The sequence below is a fragment of the Aulonocara stuartgranti genome (genome assembly GCF_965226115.1).
Source record: "Aulonocara stuartgranti genome assembly, chromosome: 16".
NCBI classification, from domain to species: Eukaryota; Metazoa; Chordata; class Actinopteri; order Cichliformes; family Cichlidae; genus Aulonocara; species Aulonocara stuartgranti.
In genome coordinates this window covers 11,006,488-11,026,245 of record NC_138952.1, presented here as the reverse complement: position 1 = coordinate 11,026,245, position 19,758 = coordinate 11,006,488, and the positions used below count along the sequence as shown (strand labels likewise).

At 41.1% G+C, this 19,758-nt stretch overlaps 3 protein-coding genes across 3 annotated transcripts; all 3 read right to left on the bottom strand.

Annotated features, from left to right (window-relative positions):
- Positions 1-464: 464 nt before the first annotated feature.
- LOC309690212 (olfactory receptor 10A6-like) lies at positions 465-1,388 on the bottom strand (the record flags this gene model as incomplete). The annotated part of the gene is made up of 1 exon (XM_082507136.1): positions 465-1,388. One exon carries the CDS (start codon positions 1,386-1,388, stop codon positions 465-467), a length of 924 nt encoding a protein of 307 aa, XP_082363262.1.
- Positions 1,389-11,761: 10,373 nt separating this feature from the next.
- Positions 11,762-12,688, bottom strand: LOC309691371 (olfactory receptor 1500-like; the record flags this gene model as incomplete). Its single annotated transcript, XM_082508990.1, has 1 exon — positions 11,762-12,688. The coding sequence occupies one exon, from the start codon at positions 12,686-12,688 to the stop codon at positions 11,762-11,764; it is 927 nt and encodes a 308-aa protein (XP_082365116.1).
- Positions 12,689-16,638: 3,950 nt separating this feature from the next.
- On the bottom strand, positions 16,639-17,565 carry LOC309690956 (olfactory receptor 11A1-like; the record flags this gene model as incomplete). Its single annotated transcript, XM_082508442.1, has 1 exon — positions 16,639-17,565. One exon carries the CDS (start codon positions 17,563-17,565, stop codon positions 16,639-16,641), a length of 927 nt encoding a protein of 308 aa, XP_082364568.1.
- Between the last annotated feature and the right edge of the window lie 2,193 nt (positions 17,566-19,758).

The following is a 19,758-nucleotide window of genomic DNA, read 5'->3' as shown; positions in this document are numbered from 1 at the left end:
CTGCTTACATATTGTTATGTCTATATCAAGCTTTTAACCTTATAAATTTTTTTCAACATTCGTAAACTTAGAGATTATTTGTAAAGAGGATCAAAAGCTATTGTGAAATGAAAACCTCCAAGCTTTGCAATGGAAAAATGCTTCTTACCTTACTTGTCAAGGGCGTAGAGGGTTAAACTGGGAAATTGGTCTAAATAAATTTATTACAAATAAATTGAAATGAGGAAAAAATCATTGTATTAACACCCATGCATTTAATACAGTATTTTGCTTGCAAGCATAACACTCAGCCCAGTAAAGTGTGGAAACATGAGATGCACCAAATGACAAAGGCCTACTGTAAATAGAAATATATGACATCAACAGATTTTCTTTTCTTTATGTTTACAGACTATAAGATGATTGTGGATAGTTACTCTCCCACAGAGCAGCGATTCCCTAGAAAAGTCTCTTGGTGAGCAAAGCTATTGTTTTTTCTTAAACAAAAGCTTTTTACATGATTGCCTTATCTTAGGCAAATTAAATCCATAGAGAAATGGAGTCAGCATTGGTTGACAGATGAAAAGATAAATAGATAAAATTATACGGATTTGTACACGAGCAACTATAACGCTGGAATCAATAGACTGAAAAAATGAGCCAACAAACAGGTTTGACACAGAGACGATCTGAGGGACGCAAGTAGTCACGGCTTTCTGCTTGTTTTCTGTGGATGTTTTTCGACAAACTGCCAAAATCTTCACATAAGACACTGAAATGAGAGTGAATGGTATGAAAATGCTCACAAAGAGAAAGAATATATCAGATAAAAAGCTATGGACTGAAACGAAACATGAAAGTCTAAGTATTAATCTGTGGTTACAATACACATTTTCAATAATAGTTCCACAAAACTTCAAATTGAAGATAAATGAGAATGATAGTATTACACTAAGGAATGAATATATCCACACGAAGAGAATCATGAAAAACACTCTCTCTGTGTTCATAATGACATTATAGCGTAATGGATGACAGATTGAGATATATCTGTCATAGGCCATGGCTGCTAAACTGCAAAACTCAGCAGGCCCACTTATGTACATGCAAGACATGTGCAGAAAACACCACGGCAATGTCACTTCATGGCTGTCTGAAAACATCTGTAAGAGCAAAAGAGGATACAGCGATGTGCTGACGTTTATCTCGTTCACACATAAGTTACAAAGCAGTATATACATTGGTTCATGGAGCCTTTTGTCTACACGTATGACCACAATAAGGACTGTGTTGGCTACACATATAGAGAGGTACCAGAACAATATTATTACAAAATACAGGTACTTTAACTCCCCAACATTTTCATAAGCAGCCAGCACAAATGACACTATCTCACTGGAGTTTTCCATTTTCTACACAATATCCCACAGTGAACAAGACAATTTAATAATAATGTTATGGATGATCCTTTATTGATAATATTTTATCAATAGTCTTTTAATATATAAGAACGAAAACCAGCTGAGCAAATTCTCTGTTATACTGTTTAAATACCGTATTACAAATAATTGTTACATCATTATGACACATGTCTTCTTAGAATGTGTGTCACTTCTAATAGAATGTGCACATCAGCAATTAACAAACAATTTTACAATATCCCATGGTAAAAATTATAGTTCAGTAATAATGTTAAGAATGATCCTTGTAGAGTATTTCAGGTTTCCTTTAATTCTATTCTTTAAAAACTGTTTTACAGATGGATGTTACCTCATTATCACATATTTTTGTCTCAGTCACCTGTTAATAAATGAGCACATTAGTGATCAAAGAACAAACAGCAACCAGTTTTATACAACTTTAAAACCTAATTTTTCATCAGATGTAAACACATAACATTATACTCAACTGCTTCCCTCCAAGCTAAATGATACAAAAGCATGTGTTAATACTTATAGCTGCTGCAAAAAGGAGGAGAAATGAAGTGGGGTGGGGCTGAACTTGAGGATTAGGTTAGAGTTAATGAAATTCTTTTCTTTGACAAACATTTCTGACAGTTTTGTTTAAGAATTCTGCATCAGCCCTGGAGCAGGGTGCCGCCGGTGCGTCGAGCCGCCTGGGGGGCTCTTCAACTGGTGGGGGGGATGGTCACATCTTGCAGGAGCTTTCTTCTCTTCAGGAACTCTCTGCAGGAGGGGGAGATACAGGAGAGGTGGAGGAAGATCTCAGCCTGGGCGTTTACCGTCTTATGTAGTCTGGAAGATGTGTGGATGGTGGGGTGGGTGCAGTTTTCTCTGTGGTGGGGTTGGGTGGACTGTCCAGGGCTCTGTGGAGCCGGAGGGCGCTACTGCACTGGGCCCCGGTCTGATGGGCCTGGGCCCCCCTTCCCTGGCGGGTCGCGGAGGGTGGGAGTGCCTACTGGGGTCAGCGGGGGAGCTGGCCCCAGGGAGGGGTTACCTGCCCCTCCCTTCCTTCCCTCCCCATCTCCAGCTGCCTCCCTCTTCCCGCTCCTCCACAACCACCCACACATGCAGGGCCTTGGAGTGGGGGTATGTCACCAGGGTGCAGAGGAGGCTACCCCCCCCCCCCCCCTGTCCCCTTCTGGCTGCCTCTGCCTCAATTTTATCCCACAACTTAGACATTCACATTATTCACACTCTCATTACACATATATATAGGATCTTGGGGGTGGGCACAATCACGGAGTCCAAATCACCATCAGGGTGTATACCTCACCCCTGACGTCATTGCCCACCTCTCAATTTTAAATACACTTAGTCATTGAGGGCTAGCAGGAGGGACTATGCGCTTACCTGCTGCTCCTTGGCAGGTAGCTCCATGCCCTCCTGGGTTTTAATTGCACCTTAGAACACATATGCATCAACACTACAATGAGCGGGTGGAGGGAGGTTTGGAGTCTTCTCCCACCCCCATTCTCTGCGGCCTGCTGGAGCGGGAGGGCTAGTAGGAGGAGTTGGCCGTCCGACTGCGGTCTGGGGTGTGGGGCCTCCCTGCTGCTGCGGAGTCGGGGTGGTCTGCCTCTCCCCACCGCAGGGAAAAGGGTAACACCACCTGGGTCTGGGTGCAATTCCCCCCTCCAGGGGCAAGGGTACCTAGACCCGGTTTGTAGAGTACGCTTGGGGAGTGTGATTGTGTGTACAGCGTCTCTTTATGTCTGTCTCCACGTTGGTTGAGTGTGGAGTGAGTGCATATGAGAGCATGAGGGTGGGAATGGATGTTTGTGTCTGTGTGTGCCTGTATGTCTGTGTCTATATGTCAGGTTGGGTATCAGACGCCACCTCTCTGGGGACACCTCAGGCCCGCCAAGGTTTGGAGGCCTATCTCCACCCACCACCACTTCCCCTGCCGGTGGCGGACTCCCTCAGGTGTCGGTGTGTTGGTGGTTCTTTGTGTCTGGGGGTGGGCGTCCGGGTACACACCGGCTCACTCCTTGGCGGCCGCTTGTCGGGGCCTGGGGCCTGGGGCTCGCTCGGGCCCCTTTGGAGGTGGGGTGCCCCCGGCCTCTCGGCCTGGGGCTCGGTCACTCAGGCACAGCTGGGGGCCGGCGGAGCTCACGGGCGCGTCACTGCAACTCCCCCTGACTTCTGCTCCGCGGCTGCTGGGCGAGCCCTCATCTGGGACTCTCCTCAGCTCTTACTGGAACAGTGGCGCGGCTGCCCCTCTGTTGGTCTTCCATGGTCTCTTGTGTTCTGGGGGCCTCTGGATGTCTGGAGTTTTGATCTCCTCCATACCCGCTTCACACCCTGGAGGACGGGGCTGTGGCCCCCCCACACTCCCTAGCAGATCATTACATGGAGAAACCTTTGGAATGCAAGCATGCTGATCCACACAGGTATGCACACATGGGTATTCACAGACGCGGACTAAAGCTTTCTTGGCTGCTACCTCAAAGCACACTGTGCGCTGTCTATCTTGCGTGCTGCACAATATCGTTTATTATTTAGTAAATATTGATATCTATGACTAGCTAGTTTATTGTGATGGTGCTTTGTTTTCTCTATTATTATGTTACTCTTTGTTGTTTGCTGTCTCCTCTGTTTGTTTTTTTTGTTTGTTTGTTTTTTTTTTTTCCATACAGGTGACCCAGGAGTTCTTTTTTTTTTCTCTCTCTTCCCCCCCCTTCTCACCGTCTCTTCTCCCCTTTGGTTTTCTTTCTTTCTCTCCCCCTCTTTCTCTCATTCATTCCCCCTGTCCTATTTATTAAAAAAAAAAAAAAAAAAAAAAAAAAAAATGACAAAGGATGAACTGAAGCTCTGCCATCACGTAATGTTGCATACTGCTGTTTCTGATGTCATTTAGAAAAAAAAAAGAAAAAAAAGAAAAAAAAAAAAAGAATTCTGCATCAAAAAATAATAAAAATCAAGATACACATTTCATCAGGTACCACAACTTTTCAGAACTGTAGAGTAAGATAACCTTTGTGAAATTCAAATTTCCCCACAAAACGTTTGTTAAAGGTTTCAGAACTGAATTTAAATCTATTTGGGTAAAATATCAAACATAGTAATAAAACATTAAACGTAGTAATTTGAATTTCAGATTGATTTTATGAAGAATTCATTTTTGGCAGGATCAATTTCAACAGTTTTTTTTAGACCCATTCTTTTTTCTTTTTGTACACCCACTGGTACTCCTATAATTATGAGGTGGGAGTGTATGTTTGATATTGTTTTATGTTCTTCAAAAAGAAAACGGCATATTGTTCAATTTGTCTTATGTAAAAATGGATGCAGAAAAAAAAATTCAACAGTTTTGTCATTGTTCGTGGGAGCAGCTGAGGGGTATTGTATTTGTCATTAGGATGGCTCCTTGCAAAAAAAAAAAAAAAAAAAAATTTAGTTTTACTTACTCCCCTGTGATTGGTTTGATTGTTTTCACCCGTGTCTCATTCCTCTGGCTGTCTTCACTTTCTTGAACCCTATGTGTATAAATAGTCAATATAATGAACTATTTATACACATAGTCCATTTAATGGATTAGTTATACACTTCCAATTAAATTATGTCATACTGTCTGTCTACCTTCTCAATGTATTCCTAATTTTGCCTGGATTCCTGTAAAGGATTTGTTTGTTTTTACTTTGGAATTTATATTTGATCTAATTCGTGATTTCTTTCTGGGGGCATTCTGCTTTTGAGTTCTCATGGCTACACATGACCGTTGCAGTCATGGGTAAACTACTGAGAAAAGAATCAGTAAAATCAATAATGATATTGAAAATGTTTGATTAAAAGCAAAAGAAAAAAAACAAACCCAAACTCTTAATGGCCTTAAAAAACAAAAAAGGATTGTTTTACTGGGTATTCTCCTGGGTGGAGCTGCCTGCATGGCACCTGAGCCCCATCTGCTGTCAGTTACAGGAGGACTATATAAGCCAGTGCTGCCTGCTACTCATTGCCAGTTCATTCTTCCACCTACTGTGGTAACTAGGCCTCATCTACGCTCCACTCTTCCCTCGCCCTTTATTTGTGTTTAACTGTACAGGTCTCCACCAGTGTTGGTCAAGTTACTTGAAAAAAGTAATCAGTAACTAATTACTGATTACTTCCCCCAAAAAATAATCCTGTTACTTTACTGATTACTTATTTTCAAAAGTAATTAATTACTTAGTTTGTTTTTAAAAACACAATTTACAACCTGAATAGGTGATAAAGCGATAGATCTTTCAGCCCAATTCTACTTTTTCTGCATAATCCATCATACAAAATGTAATCAAATGGAAAAGTCTCTTTTAAAAACTTGTTTTATTAATTTTAATCTTTTAACTTTGTGCATCAAGCAAATATTTAATTATATGCAACATTCTCTGACTGGAAGAAATTTGTTTAACATTTAAACCTATTTTCTGCACATTCCAGCACATAAAATAAAATATTTTTTTGTGTTTACACTCACTCTTTCAAATAGATGCAAGTAAAACACAGCAGAAAATAAATAAAATCAAAGACTAGCGGTCCTGTTGCTCTATTTTCACCTGTAAAGCAGGAGTGGGGTAGGCAGAGGTTTGCCCTGGTGCAGGTGTGCCGCAGCGGTCAGTTGAAGAATCCGCGAGTTTCTCTGTGAATTTCACATTACGTCGTAGCGCACTCGGAGCCTGCTTGGAAGTTTAGGGATTTTTTTCCGCTGTAAAAAGAAGTTTTCTTCCCACGCTCATACTCTCTCTTCTGCACTCGATATATTAGCCATTGTCAAAGGAGCTTGCAAAGAAAAGCGTCTGGACTTCTTTAAGTTACTTCAAGACGTTTCACCGAGAAGCTTCTCGGTGAAACTTCTCGGATGAGAAGCTTCTCGGACAAAAACAGGCTCCTGCCAGTTTTTGTCTGAGCGTGTTAACACGCTCAGACAAAAACTGGTTCATCCGAAAGACAAAACGCCAAAACACAGACTTAACAATGTGGTGTATGCTGTACAGTGCAGCGAGGAGTGCCCAGACCTCTACATCGGAGAGACCAAACAGCCACTTCACAAGCGCATGGCACAACACAGAAGAGCCACCTCCACAGGACAAGACTCAGCTGTCCATCTGCAGCTTAAGGATAAAGGACACTCTTTCGAGGATGCCAATGTTCACATTTTGGACAGAGAGGACAGATGGTTTGAAAGAGGAGTGAAAGAAGCCATCTATGTCCACTGTGAGCGACCATCTTTGAACAGAGGCGGGGGTTTACGACACCAACTCTCTGCCATCTATAATCCAGTTTTGAGATCCCTTCCCAGACGCCTTAACGCCCACTCACATCCTGGGATATCTGATCTCAGGAATTCGCATGATAAGGTGGGGCCAGGTTTCACAATGAACTCACCCGAAACTCTGGCTGATTGGGACCCACACCTAGTTTCACACCTTGTCTCAGGCGATTAGAGGACCATCAGGGGGTCCTTTTGTCCCTCTGTGGGGGGAAACTCCCACTAGGTTTATATCTGGGACTCTCCACCATTTGACCTTAGAACTGAAGAAGCTTCTCGGATGAGAGGTGAAACGTCTTCAAGTAACTTAAAGAAGTCCAGACGCTTTTCTTTGCAAGCTCCTTTGACTACAATGACCTGGATGACTGAGAACCTTCACAGACATATTAGCCATTGTTGATCTGCACACAGCTGTTGTCACGAACGTCGTACTCGCTTACGTCACTGTCATGAGACATTCTCGCAAAAAAAATCACGGTTTTAGTATCGCAGTGAGGCAGCGTTCCTACGGGAAAGTAATCTAATTACCATTTTTGCAATAGTAATCCCTTACTTTACTTGGACTCACCACCTGTTGTATGCTCTCCAGCGCTGGCTTCCTTGTTCCACCTCGGTAATCTGCTCACTAGGGAAATCGTCAACCTATCGCTTTGCCTGCCTGTCCTCCAAGACACTCTTGGCAACTCAGAGAATTGTTTCTCCCACAGAAACCCTTCCTGAAGCTTCCCAGTCTGTCCTGCATGTAAGCCAACAGCACCTACTCACCTGCTCCTTTACCTGTCAGTAATTGCTTCTCCCTTTGTTGCAAAGCTCCCATGGTTCCGATCGCGACCTCTATGGACAGCCGTCCCCGTAAGCTGCCTCTGTTTCCACAGGCTCCTGCCAGACACCCTCTCTTCTTTTATGATTAGGCTTAAATCTGTCCTTTTTGATAAGGCTTAAATAAAGGGCTGAATCAGTTTACCTTGAAACCTCTCACTGCAATAGAGCTAGTCTCCTGGGGGCTTCCCATGACACACTGGGCTTTTTTTTTACTCTCTGTTTATACACCACTTAATCATTAATTATTATTCATCTTTGGTGCTCTTCCATTGTGTGTCTTTTGTTCTGTCTCCCTTTACTCACTTCCAACTGGTCATGGCAGATGGCTACCCTTTCTTGAGCCTGGTTCTGCCAGAGGTTTCTTTCTGTTAAAAGGGAGTTTTTCCACCCTTATCACCATTGTTGTTGGGTTTTCTTTGTATTATTGTCTTTGTCTTACAATATAGTGCCCCTTTGAGGTGGCCGTAGTGGTGATTTTGTGCTATATAAATAAAGATATAAAAATAAGTAAATAGAAAAACTGAACTGAAAATGTGAATTTGTCAGAGCATAATATGGGCTGTATAGGCCCAGCTCGCTTTCCTCAGGGCTGCGTTTTTTTTTTCCTCCACTGCCTTTCATTTACTGTGAGCCCCATCTGCTCTGTGCATTTGCATTTGTTTCTAATGATTGTAGAAACAAATACATAAATAAATTTAAATGCTGGACATGATACATTTGTCCTAAGTCTGCTTCCGGATGGTAAACAGAATCATGGACCTGAAAGGCATGATTTTTGAAAGTGGTGTGGCACACATTTGAATATAAACACCAGTGAGATCAAGGTGATGACTGTTGATTTTAAGAAGGGGGCTGTAACACACGCTTGTGCTTTATTGCCAAGCCGAGTGTTTTAGTGGACAGTTCTTCATTCTCACTGTTGCCTTTACAGGCTGTTACCAATTGGCATACTCAGCGTTTTTGTTTGTGTTTTGTTACACACTACTGTTCTCTCTCAGCTACTCTTCCCCTCTAGATCCCAGCGTGCTGCTCAAATCGCACAGATATGACCTGATAATAATCTCCAGCTCCACTGGCCAGCCTCCCGTGGCACTGCCTCTGAACCCGCTGCACCACCATGAACAAAACCCCAAGACAAGTAAACTCATTCACTTGGGATAGCGTCTCATACATAACGGAGACCAGGTATGTCACCTATTCCCACCTGTGAACCACAGCCTAAGAGGCTCTCATGCATTCCTTCCAGTTTATGCTGGGCAGAGTACCACTAACACTGGAGCTGGAAGTCAACAAAAACAACATCATCATCTGCAATAAGAAGAGATGAAATCCTGAGACCACCAAAGTGGAAGCCTTCTACCATTTGACTGGCACTAGAAATACTGTTCAAAATTCTGAAAAAAAAAAAAAAAATCAGTGACGAGTTCACCCAAGATGAAGTCCAACATCCTACAGAGCCCAGAAGATCCCCAGAGGGAGTTATTCAAATGCCACAAAAATTCAGCAAAAAAAAAGATTGGCTATGTCAACTCCAAACTACACTGATCAAATATCATTGAGAGGAAAACAGTATTTTATCATTGAGAGGAAAACAGTATTTTAGGACCAGAAAGAAACTGACATTGTTTGTCCTGAATATAAGGTTAAACTAACAGACAGCCTCTTATCACCAGTATTCTGGCAAAGACCTTTTCAGTGATGCCAAGTGTAATTCCTCCTAGAGTTGGACCACACCCTGCGGTCTACCTATATAGTATATCTATATCCACAATGTTTCCAAAAATATTTGCTTGTCTGCCTTCACACATATATGAACTTGAGTGACATCCCATTCTTACTATATTGGGTTCCAACTGTTTCTGCTTTGTTATGATATCATTAACAGCTAATTTTAGAATATTTAGTAGCGACAAAATGTCACAACTGGACCTTTTGCACATCCTATCAAGGTACTATGCTGGAATTCAGCTCCCAAGAGTGACCCATTCTTTCACAAATGTTTCTAGAAGCAGACTGCATGCCTGTGTGCTTGATTTTATACACCTGCGGCCATGGAAGTGATTGGACCACATGAATCCAAAGATTTGGAATTATATGTGTGTGTGTGTGTGTGTGTGTGTGTGTGTGTGTGTGTGTGTGTGTGTGTGTGTGGAAAGACAGGTAGGTAGATGCATAGATAGCTGTTTTCAAAAATGCATATACATCTTCATAAATTCATTTATGTATCCTCATATTTAAATTATTTCTAATTATTTTCATATAACCATGTATTAAAATCTCTTAAAAAATATATAACTTTAAGGACAGTATGATAACCAGAAATGAGCGCACTGGGTTGATTTATACAATCCATTAATCCATCAATACCTTTAGTGTCATGCATTGTTTTGTCAGTGCAGAATAATACTCTTAGCATTCTGCTGAAAGCTGATCATCCTACACCCTAAAAACTAAAACTGACATTTACTTAAAATTTTTGAGGCAACACTTTTACACTTAAAAATCTGTTCAATATACTTGATCAATTGAATAACTAAAGCTTAAACATATTAAGTTGAAATGAGTAATTGTAGTTGTTACACAAACATGAAAAAATTGAGTAAAGAACACTGACATTCTTGGTCAATGTAACTGAAATATAGATGGTCGGTTAATTCAAAATTTTGTTCCATTTACTTAATATTGTAAACTGAATGTAATCAAAATTGTACTTAATATTAAATATGGTAAATGGCCTGTATTTGTATAGCCCTTTGCTTAGTCCCTATGGACTGAAAAGCGCTTTACACTACTTTCAGTCATCCTGACTGTGTGTGTGAATCATTCAGTCATTCACACACTGGTGATGGCAAGCTACATTGCAGCCACAGCCACCCTGGGGCGCACTGACAGAGGCTGCCGAACACTGGCGCCACCAGGCCCTCTGACCACCACCAGTAGGCAGTAGGTGACCGAGACTGTTTTGAGCCACTGGTAGTCTAAAAACCAAACAAACTAATATGTAGTTGTGGAATTATGTATGAAAATTACCACATGTTAAACATTTTTCCAAATGAAAGTTTAATTTTCATAAACATGGCAATAACTCGAAATAAACAAGCACTAAAAAGACAAGAGCCTTTCCCCTTTTAGCTCAAAGCCTTACATACTTGAAGGATAAATGGCAAACCAGGACAGCAAACACAAAAGCTCAGAGTATTTAAAAAACAAAATGAACAGAACAATGTAAAAGGCTCATGGTACTCAATTACTCTATATTATTGTGTTTTACTTAAACTTTTCAGTTGTAGTTGCTGACAATAAATAATATTGATTTGAATAATTAATGATTTTAGTACAGGATACTGATGAGTATAGATACCTATTTGTCAAATATTTTGATTCAATTTTAAACAAAAATATTAAGTTCATGCAAAGAAGGTATTCTGTGAACTGCATACTGAATTTTTTTGTCTGAGATAAATGTAAATGAATACCTTAATTTAACACAAACACATACGTTAACATTTTAGACATTTATTTCAACTTATCAAACTCAAATAATTACTAAAAGGATATTCATAGATTTTATCAGGCTCATCTAACTTATATTTATAGTGATATTTACTAAGCCTCTGAATTACTTTTTAGAGTGTAGGAGTAACAAAGAAAATAGATGTTGAAATGCTGCTACTGCTTTTTATTTGTTCTTGTTTCTAATGTCTCTGTAAAGCACTTTGAATCACCTTGTTGTTGAATTGTGCTATACAAATAAACTTGCCTTGCCTTGCCTTGCCTTACTGCAAAACAAATTTTAAAAATGCAATAATTACAATATAAACTGCGTAAATGACATGATATGATGTGAGCAGATTTTATTTTCTTTACATTTTAAATCTATCAGATGATTGGTGAATATTACTTTCCCACAGAGCAGAGATGCTCTAAAACAGCGGTCTCCAACCTTTTTTGCGCCACGGACCGGCCTTTAAGGTGTCGCGGATAAATACAACAAAATAAAACTAGTACCGGTACCGAAAAAAAGAAGATTTATTCATAACACACGTGAAAAGACGCAGGAAAACCGAGTTAACGATAAAAACGATAACAAAATAACGCTGAAAACCGATAAAAACCCTGAAAACCATACATTTCACACCTGAGCCTCAACTCTCGCGGCCCAGTACCAAATGACTCATGGACCGGTACTGGTTCGTGGCCCGGGGGTTGGGGACCGCTGCTCTAAAAGAGCCTTTTTGGTGAACAAAGTGATTTATTTCTTTTTAAAAACAAACCTTTTACATGATTGCCTTATCTTTGGCAAATTAAATCCATACAGGAACGGGGTGAGCATTGGTTGACAAATGAGGACATACATAGGTAAAATTATACGGACCTCGTCCGGTACCCGAGCTATTAAAAACCTAAAGTCAATAGAGTGAAAAATGCAGCCAACAAACAGGTTGGACACAGAGACAATCTGAGGAGTGCAAGTAGTCACGGCTTTCTGCTTGTTTTCTATTGATGTTTTTCGACAAACTGCCAAAATCTTAAAGTAAGAGACTGAAATGAGAGTGAATGGGATGAAAATACTCACAATGGCAAAGAATATTTCAGATATATAGCTCTGGGTTGAAACTGAACATGAAAGTCTTATCATTAATTGGTGGTCACAATAAACATTTTCAACAATATTTCTGCAAAACTTCAAACCAAAGATGAAAGAAAATGAGAGTATAAAACTAACAAGTGAAAAAATCCACACAAGCAGAATCAATAAAAACACTCTCTTTGTATTCATAATGACATTATAGCATAATGGATGGCAAATTGAGATATATCTGTCATATGCCATGGCTGCTAAACCCCAAAACTCAGCAGGTGCACTTATGTACATAAAACACATCTGCAGAAAACACCACGGCACGGTCACCTCATGGCTGTCTGAAAACATCTGTGAGAGCAAAAGAGGATACAGTGATGTGCTGGCATTTATTTCATTCACACATAAGTTGCTGAGCAGTATATACATTGGCTCATGCAGCCTTCTGTCCACACGTATGACCACAATAAGGACTGTGTTTGCCACACATATAGAGAGGTACCAGACGAGTATTATTATGAAATAAAGGTATTTCAACTCTCCAATATTTCCATAAGCAGACAGCACAAATGAAACAATCTCACTTGAGTTTCCCATTTTCTCTATAATATGTTACAGTGGATAAGATAGATCAGTAATAATGATATATTATATTCATTAGAAAGAAATACCAGACATCAATATAGCTGAGCAAAGTTTCTATGATATCATTCAAATGCTGTTTTACACACACATGTTACCTGATTATGGCACATTCCTTCTCAGCAGCTGTTGCACCTGTTGTACAATGTCCACATTAGCAATCAAAAACAAACAGCAAGTAGTTTTATACTTTAAAAGATTTAAGATTCAATTACACAGATTCTTACATATTAAGAACTCATAACAATAAACTCAGCTGCTTCCCTCCAGGTTGAACAAGACAAAAATAAGCTTCTGCTAATATTTATAGCTGCAACACAGAGGAGGAGGAGGAGGAGGGACAAACGGTGGCATTCTTTTCTTTTGACAGATATTCCTGAGTTTTTGTTTGTTTTAAATAAGATACTGTCACGTCCGGTGTGGCAGACGTGTGGAGTTGTAGAAAGGACCCAAAAGGCGGCAGCTCTGGTGCAGGTGAGTATTTATTTACAGGAGTGGGTACAAACAGCAATGGTGGGTGAACATGAAACTGGAAAACCTAAACTGGGTAAAACTAACAAAACAAACCAGAAACGAAGATGCAGGGAGGTCCGGGGAAATACATACTGAGAGACACAGGGAGACCAAGGGGAAACAACATAGACGAACCAGCAACGACTAAGACAGAAGACAAGACTTAAAAACACTCAGAGAACACAGGGAGATCACACACAGGTGGGGGACACAGCTGGGAGTGATTAACGTGACGAGACTCGGGAGGCAAATTGAAAACACTCACATAAGACGCAGACCTTCAAAATAAAACAGGAAATGGTAAATGGCCTGTATTTATATAGCGCTTTTACTAGTCCCTAAGGACCCCAAAGCGCTTTACATATCCAGTCATCCACCCATTCACACACACATTCGCACACTGGTGATGGCAAGCTACATTGTAACCACAGCCACCCTGGGGCGCACTGACAGAGGCGAGGCTGCCGGACACTGGCGCCACCGGGCCCTCTGACCACCACCAGTAGGCAACAGGTGAAGTGTCTTGCCCAAGGACACAACGACCGAGACTGTCCAAGCCAGGGCTCGAACCGGCAACCTTCCGATTACAAGGCGAACTCCTAACTCTTGAGCCACGATCGAAAGACATACACGCAATGACACAACACACAAACTTCACACAGACTGGGGAACACATAGGAACATGAAAACAAAACCCAGAATAATAATAACTACTAAAACATAAACACGGAGTCACAAACTCTGGATCATGACAGATACACTGTAAAATCATTACATCAACACATCAGTTATTACAAGTCTTTAGTATTGTAGAAGATAACTTTTTTCTTATTATTAAGGGAATTCAAATTTCTCCACAAATGTTTTGAAACAGCCTAAAACTTGCCTGACCTGAACCTGAACAGTGTTCGGTTACTGGATGAATGTGCAAACCACCATTTGTCCATAGGGTGCACATGGGACCAGGATGATTGATTTTGTAATTGTATCTTCAGTTCTGTATGTTCTGTACACTTGAGTGAAGATTGGCACTAAGCTATCAACTGATTGCCATCTGGTGGTGAGTTGGATCAGGTGGCGGGGGGGGGGGAGGATGCTGGACAGACCAGGCACACTCAAGTGTATAGTAAGGGTGCACTGGGAATGTCTAGCAGAGGCCCAGTCAGCGAGATCCTAGACTCTCACTTCTGGCAGACTTTAATAGCATTTCTAGGGACGCGTCCCGCATGGTGTTATGTCCCGGCCTAGGAGTAACCGGGACCCAACATGAAGGTGCAACTCCGCGCTCCAACCACTCCTGAGAAAGGTCAGCAAAGGCGCATGAAGGTGCTAGCAGCAATTTATTTACTTCGGACATGAGCTGTGCCCAAAATAACAAACAGAAAGATTTCTAATGTTCCTTAAGCTTTCCTTTTAAAACAAATGCGAACAAAAGACAATTTTCTAACCTACACTCCCTTGTCAAAAACATGAGAAAAAGGGTTCAACAAAAAAGGGCTTCTCACTCCTACTAAATCTGCTGCAGTGCTCAATATATACAGTGAATACACAATTACAAGCAATGTTTAAACAACTATTTACAAAGGTGCTCTTATCTCACACAAGATATCTCATTTACTGACAGCTCACACATTGCAAATTTTGACCCGATTTTTCTTCCTTTCAGCTGATTGGCCAATGTCATATCAATCACAAATGTAACAATCCAATCAGCGAACAGATGTGTTTGGCTGTTGAAGGAGTGCTAAATTTGTGATTGACATGACATTGATCAATCAGCTGAAAGGAAGAAAATTCGGGTCTAAATTTGTACTTGTAAGTTGAAATCCACACACAGCCAAGAATCTGAGCGCAGAGTTTTTTATTTTTTCTTTGTATCTGTAACCAGACCTTAACAAAAAAAAGTTGTAACTCGTGTAAATATTTTTTTTACAAACACAAATCTTTTTTACACACATGCAAATTCTCATCTGTAGATGCACATACCATTCATTCATTCTAAAACCTTTATCACCAAAGGTATCATTACACCTTTAATCATGAATAATAACATTCCTGATGAGTTCCACAATTTCATAAACATTAGTGCCCCCATTAGAGATGCAGACCTTTGAACTTGGTGAATAAACTGAGCACTTATAAAAAACTTAAAAACAACTGAAGGAACGGATGTCTCCTCTTTAGTATAGAAGATTGTCTGGACTGGTTGTGGAAGGAATTACCTTCATTATCCCCTACACTGTTAAAATTGTTATTTCTCTTCTTCTTTCTGCTGTTTAGTTTTCTACAGTTTATTCTATTCACTGCAACTGAGAAATACTTACCTCTTTAACATTCATGGAGCCTTATTTCTTCAAAGGGACAGAAAAGGTGTTAGAGAGAAGTAAAACAAGTAAGTAAGGTAAGTTAGGAGGGAGCAGGAAGGAGAGCTGGAAGGGGAGCGCCCGATCTGGCTTCCCACACCTCCCCACCGGATCAGGCTGTATGCTCTTCCTCCCCACTGCCTCTCAGAAAAGGGAACAAGAGCAGAGGGGAGAAGAGCGGAACATTTTCTTTAGCTGATTTTATAACTGCATTATGCTTGTCCTACTAGACCTAGTCTAAATATATAGTGAAATGTAGTGCCCACTATCTCATTCAGGGATTACCATTACTACAGGCAGCAACCACTTTGGAATTACAGCATTATTGCAGGTGAATGCGGCACCTGCACGAGGAGGCAGTGCCACTTACTTTAATTTAAAATACCAAGATAGCAACAGACTCTGTGATACAGTGGAATGGATGTACTGACTCGAGGGCAAATCCGCTCCACTGTGTCACCCAATTCTGGAACTGGCACTAGGCAAAGAAACCCGGTTCCTTGATTTTCTTATAACAAAAATAACTGGGGTTCTTTTTGTGTGTGTGTTCATGCATGAGTTAGTCTGCATTTGTGATTGTAGGCCTATGTGTTCCTGTGTTCTATGTGGAACTTCATGAAAAGGGATTGAATATCACAATTATGTTGTTTGGCCTTTGGAGTAACATTGCATCCAGGGAAAAGATCTTGTGTGCATTTGCTGTACGTTGGTATATGGTATCATGAGCATGATCTGTCTGCATATATATTCCCTCTCTCACTGTTCTGGGGTGACGATGTTAAGGACAGTGTAAGAACCAAAATTTGGTTTCCTGCTTAAGAGCAATACAATACTATAGAGGGTTACATGAGCCTGTTAGTTTATTTTAAATAAATTCAAAAAAAGACACAATTTTGGACTTTTTAATAAATTGCTGTGTTTAGAATTTAGAAAAATTACATGTTGCCAAGTAGTTCTTTGCAAAGAACTTAAAAAAATTAATTGCATGGTTATTTTGTGAATATAAGTAAATCTGCTGAACAAAGACATTTATTTTCTCTTTAAGAGAAACCTTTGATATGATTGCCTTATCTTTGGTAAATTAAATCCATACATAAATGGGGTGAGCATTGGTTGAAAAATGAGGACATACATAGGCAAAATTATATGAACTTCATCTAATACCTGAGAAACTACAGACCTGAAGTCAATAAAGTAAAATATATACCCGACAAACAGGTTTGACACAGAGATGATCTGAGGGGTGCAAGTAGTCACAACCTTCTGCTTGTTTTCTTTCGATGTTTTTCGACAAACTCTCAAAATCTTCATGTAAGAGACTAAAATGAGACTGAAGGGTATGAAAACACTCACAGTTGCGAAGGATATATCAGAAATAAAGCTTTGGATTGAAACTGAACACGAAAGTCTAATTATTAATTGGTGGTCACAATACACATTGTGAATAATATTTTCACAAAACTTCAAACTGAAGATGAATGAAAATGAGAAAATAAAACTAAGAAATGAATACACCCACACAAGCAGAATCAACAAAAACACTCTCTCTGCCTTCATAATGACATTATAGCGTAATGGATGACAGATTGAGATATATCTGTCATAGGCCATGGCTGCTAAACTACAAAGCTCAACAGAAGCACTTGTGTACAAACAACACATCTGCAGAAAACACCACGGCACAGTCACCTCGTGGCTGTCTGAAAACATCTGTGAGAGCAAAAGAGGATACAGTGATGTGCTGGCATTTATTTCATTCACACATAAATTACAAAGAAGTATATACATTGGCTCATGCAGCCTTCTGTCCACACGTATGACCAAAATAAGGAGTGTGTTTGCCACACATATAGAGACATACCAGACCAGTATTATTACAAAATAAAGGTATTTTAACTCTCCAACATTTTCAAAAGCAGACAGCACAAATGACACAATCTCACTTGAGTTTTCCATTTTCTCCATAATATCCCACAGTGACAAAGATAGGTCAGCAATAATATATATTACATTTGCTAGACAGCAATACAACGACCAGGTATAAATTGCCAAGAAATGTTTCTACTATGATACCGTTCAAATGCTGTTTTACACACACATGTTACCTGATTATGTCACGTTCCTTCTCAACAGCTGTTGCACCTGTTGTACAATGTCCACATTAGCAATCAAAAACAAACAGCAAGTAGTTTTATACTTTAAAAGATTTAAGATTCAATTACACAGATTCTTACATATTAAGAACTCATAACAATAAACTCAGCTGCTTCCCTCCAGGTTGAACAAGACAAAAATAAGCTTCTGCTAATATTTATAACTGCAACACAGAGGAGGATGAGGTTGCTGAGGTTCAATTCTCGACCTCACCGATCCTTTAATAATGCAGCTGGAGAAGAAGAGTCAGATGAGGCTGAAGTATCCTTTCATCAAAGCTTTATTACCAATGCGCATTGAGAGATCACACTACATGCAGCCACAGCAGTGGATCTGAGCAGCAACTCCTCAGTCTGTTCATTATAAAGGCTCTGGGCGCTTCCTTAAGGGACTGCCCCTATAGTTATCTAGTAGTAACACAAGCATCTTGCAACCTTTAGCTTACATGCTCAGTCACAGGGGCTACAGGTGAGCCCACCCTCATGCTCGCTACAGTCAGCAAAACAAGTCATAAAAAGAATACATGTTGTTTCCTTATCAACCACACCCAAGGACACACCCCCAAACATTCACATAGAAGGGTACACTCCCCAACTGTTCCTCTGTAGTTTCCTGCTTTTCTGTTCTTCTTTACAACCTACTCCTTATCTCTGCACATCATAAGGGAACTGAAACATGCCACCTGCTCAAATACTTTCTCACAATCCCCCTTTTGATCTCTGCTAAGAGATCACACTATTCAGCTGGTGTTTCCCTTCCAAGTCGTCTTGGTCCACTGCAAACAAAGGCCCTATGGTTGGGATACGAACTAAAAGCTGATTTCCCCCAAAGTAGTAATAGAGCCAACAAAACCATATCATTTAAGTTGAGATCCTGACACCGAGGTTAGCCAGGCGGCTAATGCTATCTACCGCCTGACTACCGAGGATAGTGACGTCATCAGCGAGAGACCGGTGACCAGCATCGCGGAGCATGACGTCCGAGCGGCACTGAGGAGAGTGAACACAAGGAAAGCGGCGGGGCCAGACGGCATCACCGGCCGTCTGCTGCGCTGCTGTGCTGACCAGCTAGCAGGTGTTTTCACTTACATCTTCAACGAGTCCCTGGCGAAGTCTGTGGTCCCCACATGCTTCAAAAGATCCACCATCATCCCTGTGCCCAAGAACAGCAAACCCTCATCCCTGAACGATTACCGGCCAGTTGCACTGACCTCGGTAGTAATGAAGGTGTTTGAGAGGCTGCTGAAGAACATCATCTCCTCCTCCATCCCAGACACCACAGATCCGCTGCAGTTCGCCTACAGATCCAACAGATCCACAGAGGATGCCATCGCCCACGTCCTACACACCACTCTCAGCCACGTGGACAAGAAACAGGGTAACTATGTGCAAATGCTGTTTGTTGATTACAGTTCAGCGTTTAACACAATAGTGCCCTGCAGACTGTTCACAAAGCTCAGGGATCTGGGACTTAACAGCCGTCTGTGTGCATGGGTGTTGGACTTCCTCACTGGCAGAACTCAGGTGGTGAGGGTGGGCAGGTGCTTCTCCAACAGCATCACCATCAACACAGGAGCACCTCAGGTATGTGTCCTCTCGCCACTGCTCTACTCCCTCTATACTTCAGACTGTGTGGCCACCCATGGCTCCAACACCATTGTGAAGTTTGCTGACGACACAGTGGTGTTGGGTGCCATCTCCAACAACGATGAGGCGGCCTACATGGATGAAGTGAAGAATCTGGCATTGTGGTGCCAGGACAACCACCTCCAGCTGAACGTCTGCAAGACCAAGGAGCTGGTGGTGGACTTCAGAAGGGGTCAGCACAGAGACTACAAGCCCATTATCATCAATGGAGCTCCAGTGGAGAGGGTGCAGTCCTTCAAGTATCTTGGTGTCCACATCTCCTCAGACCTGACATGGGCTGCCCACATTCAGGTCCAGACCAAAAAGGCTAGGCAGCGCCTGTATCACCTACGACAACTGAGGAAGTTCA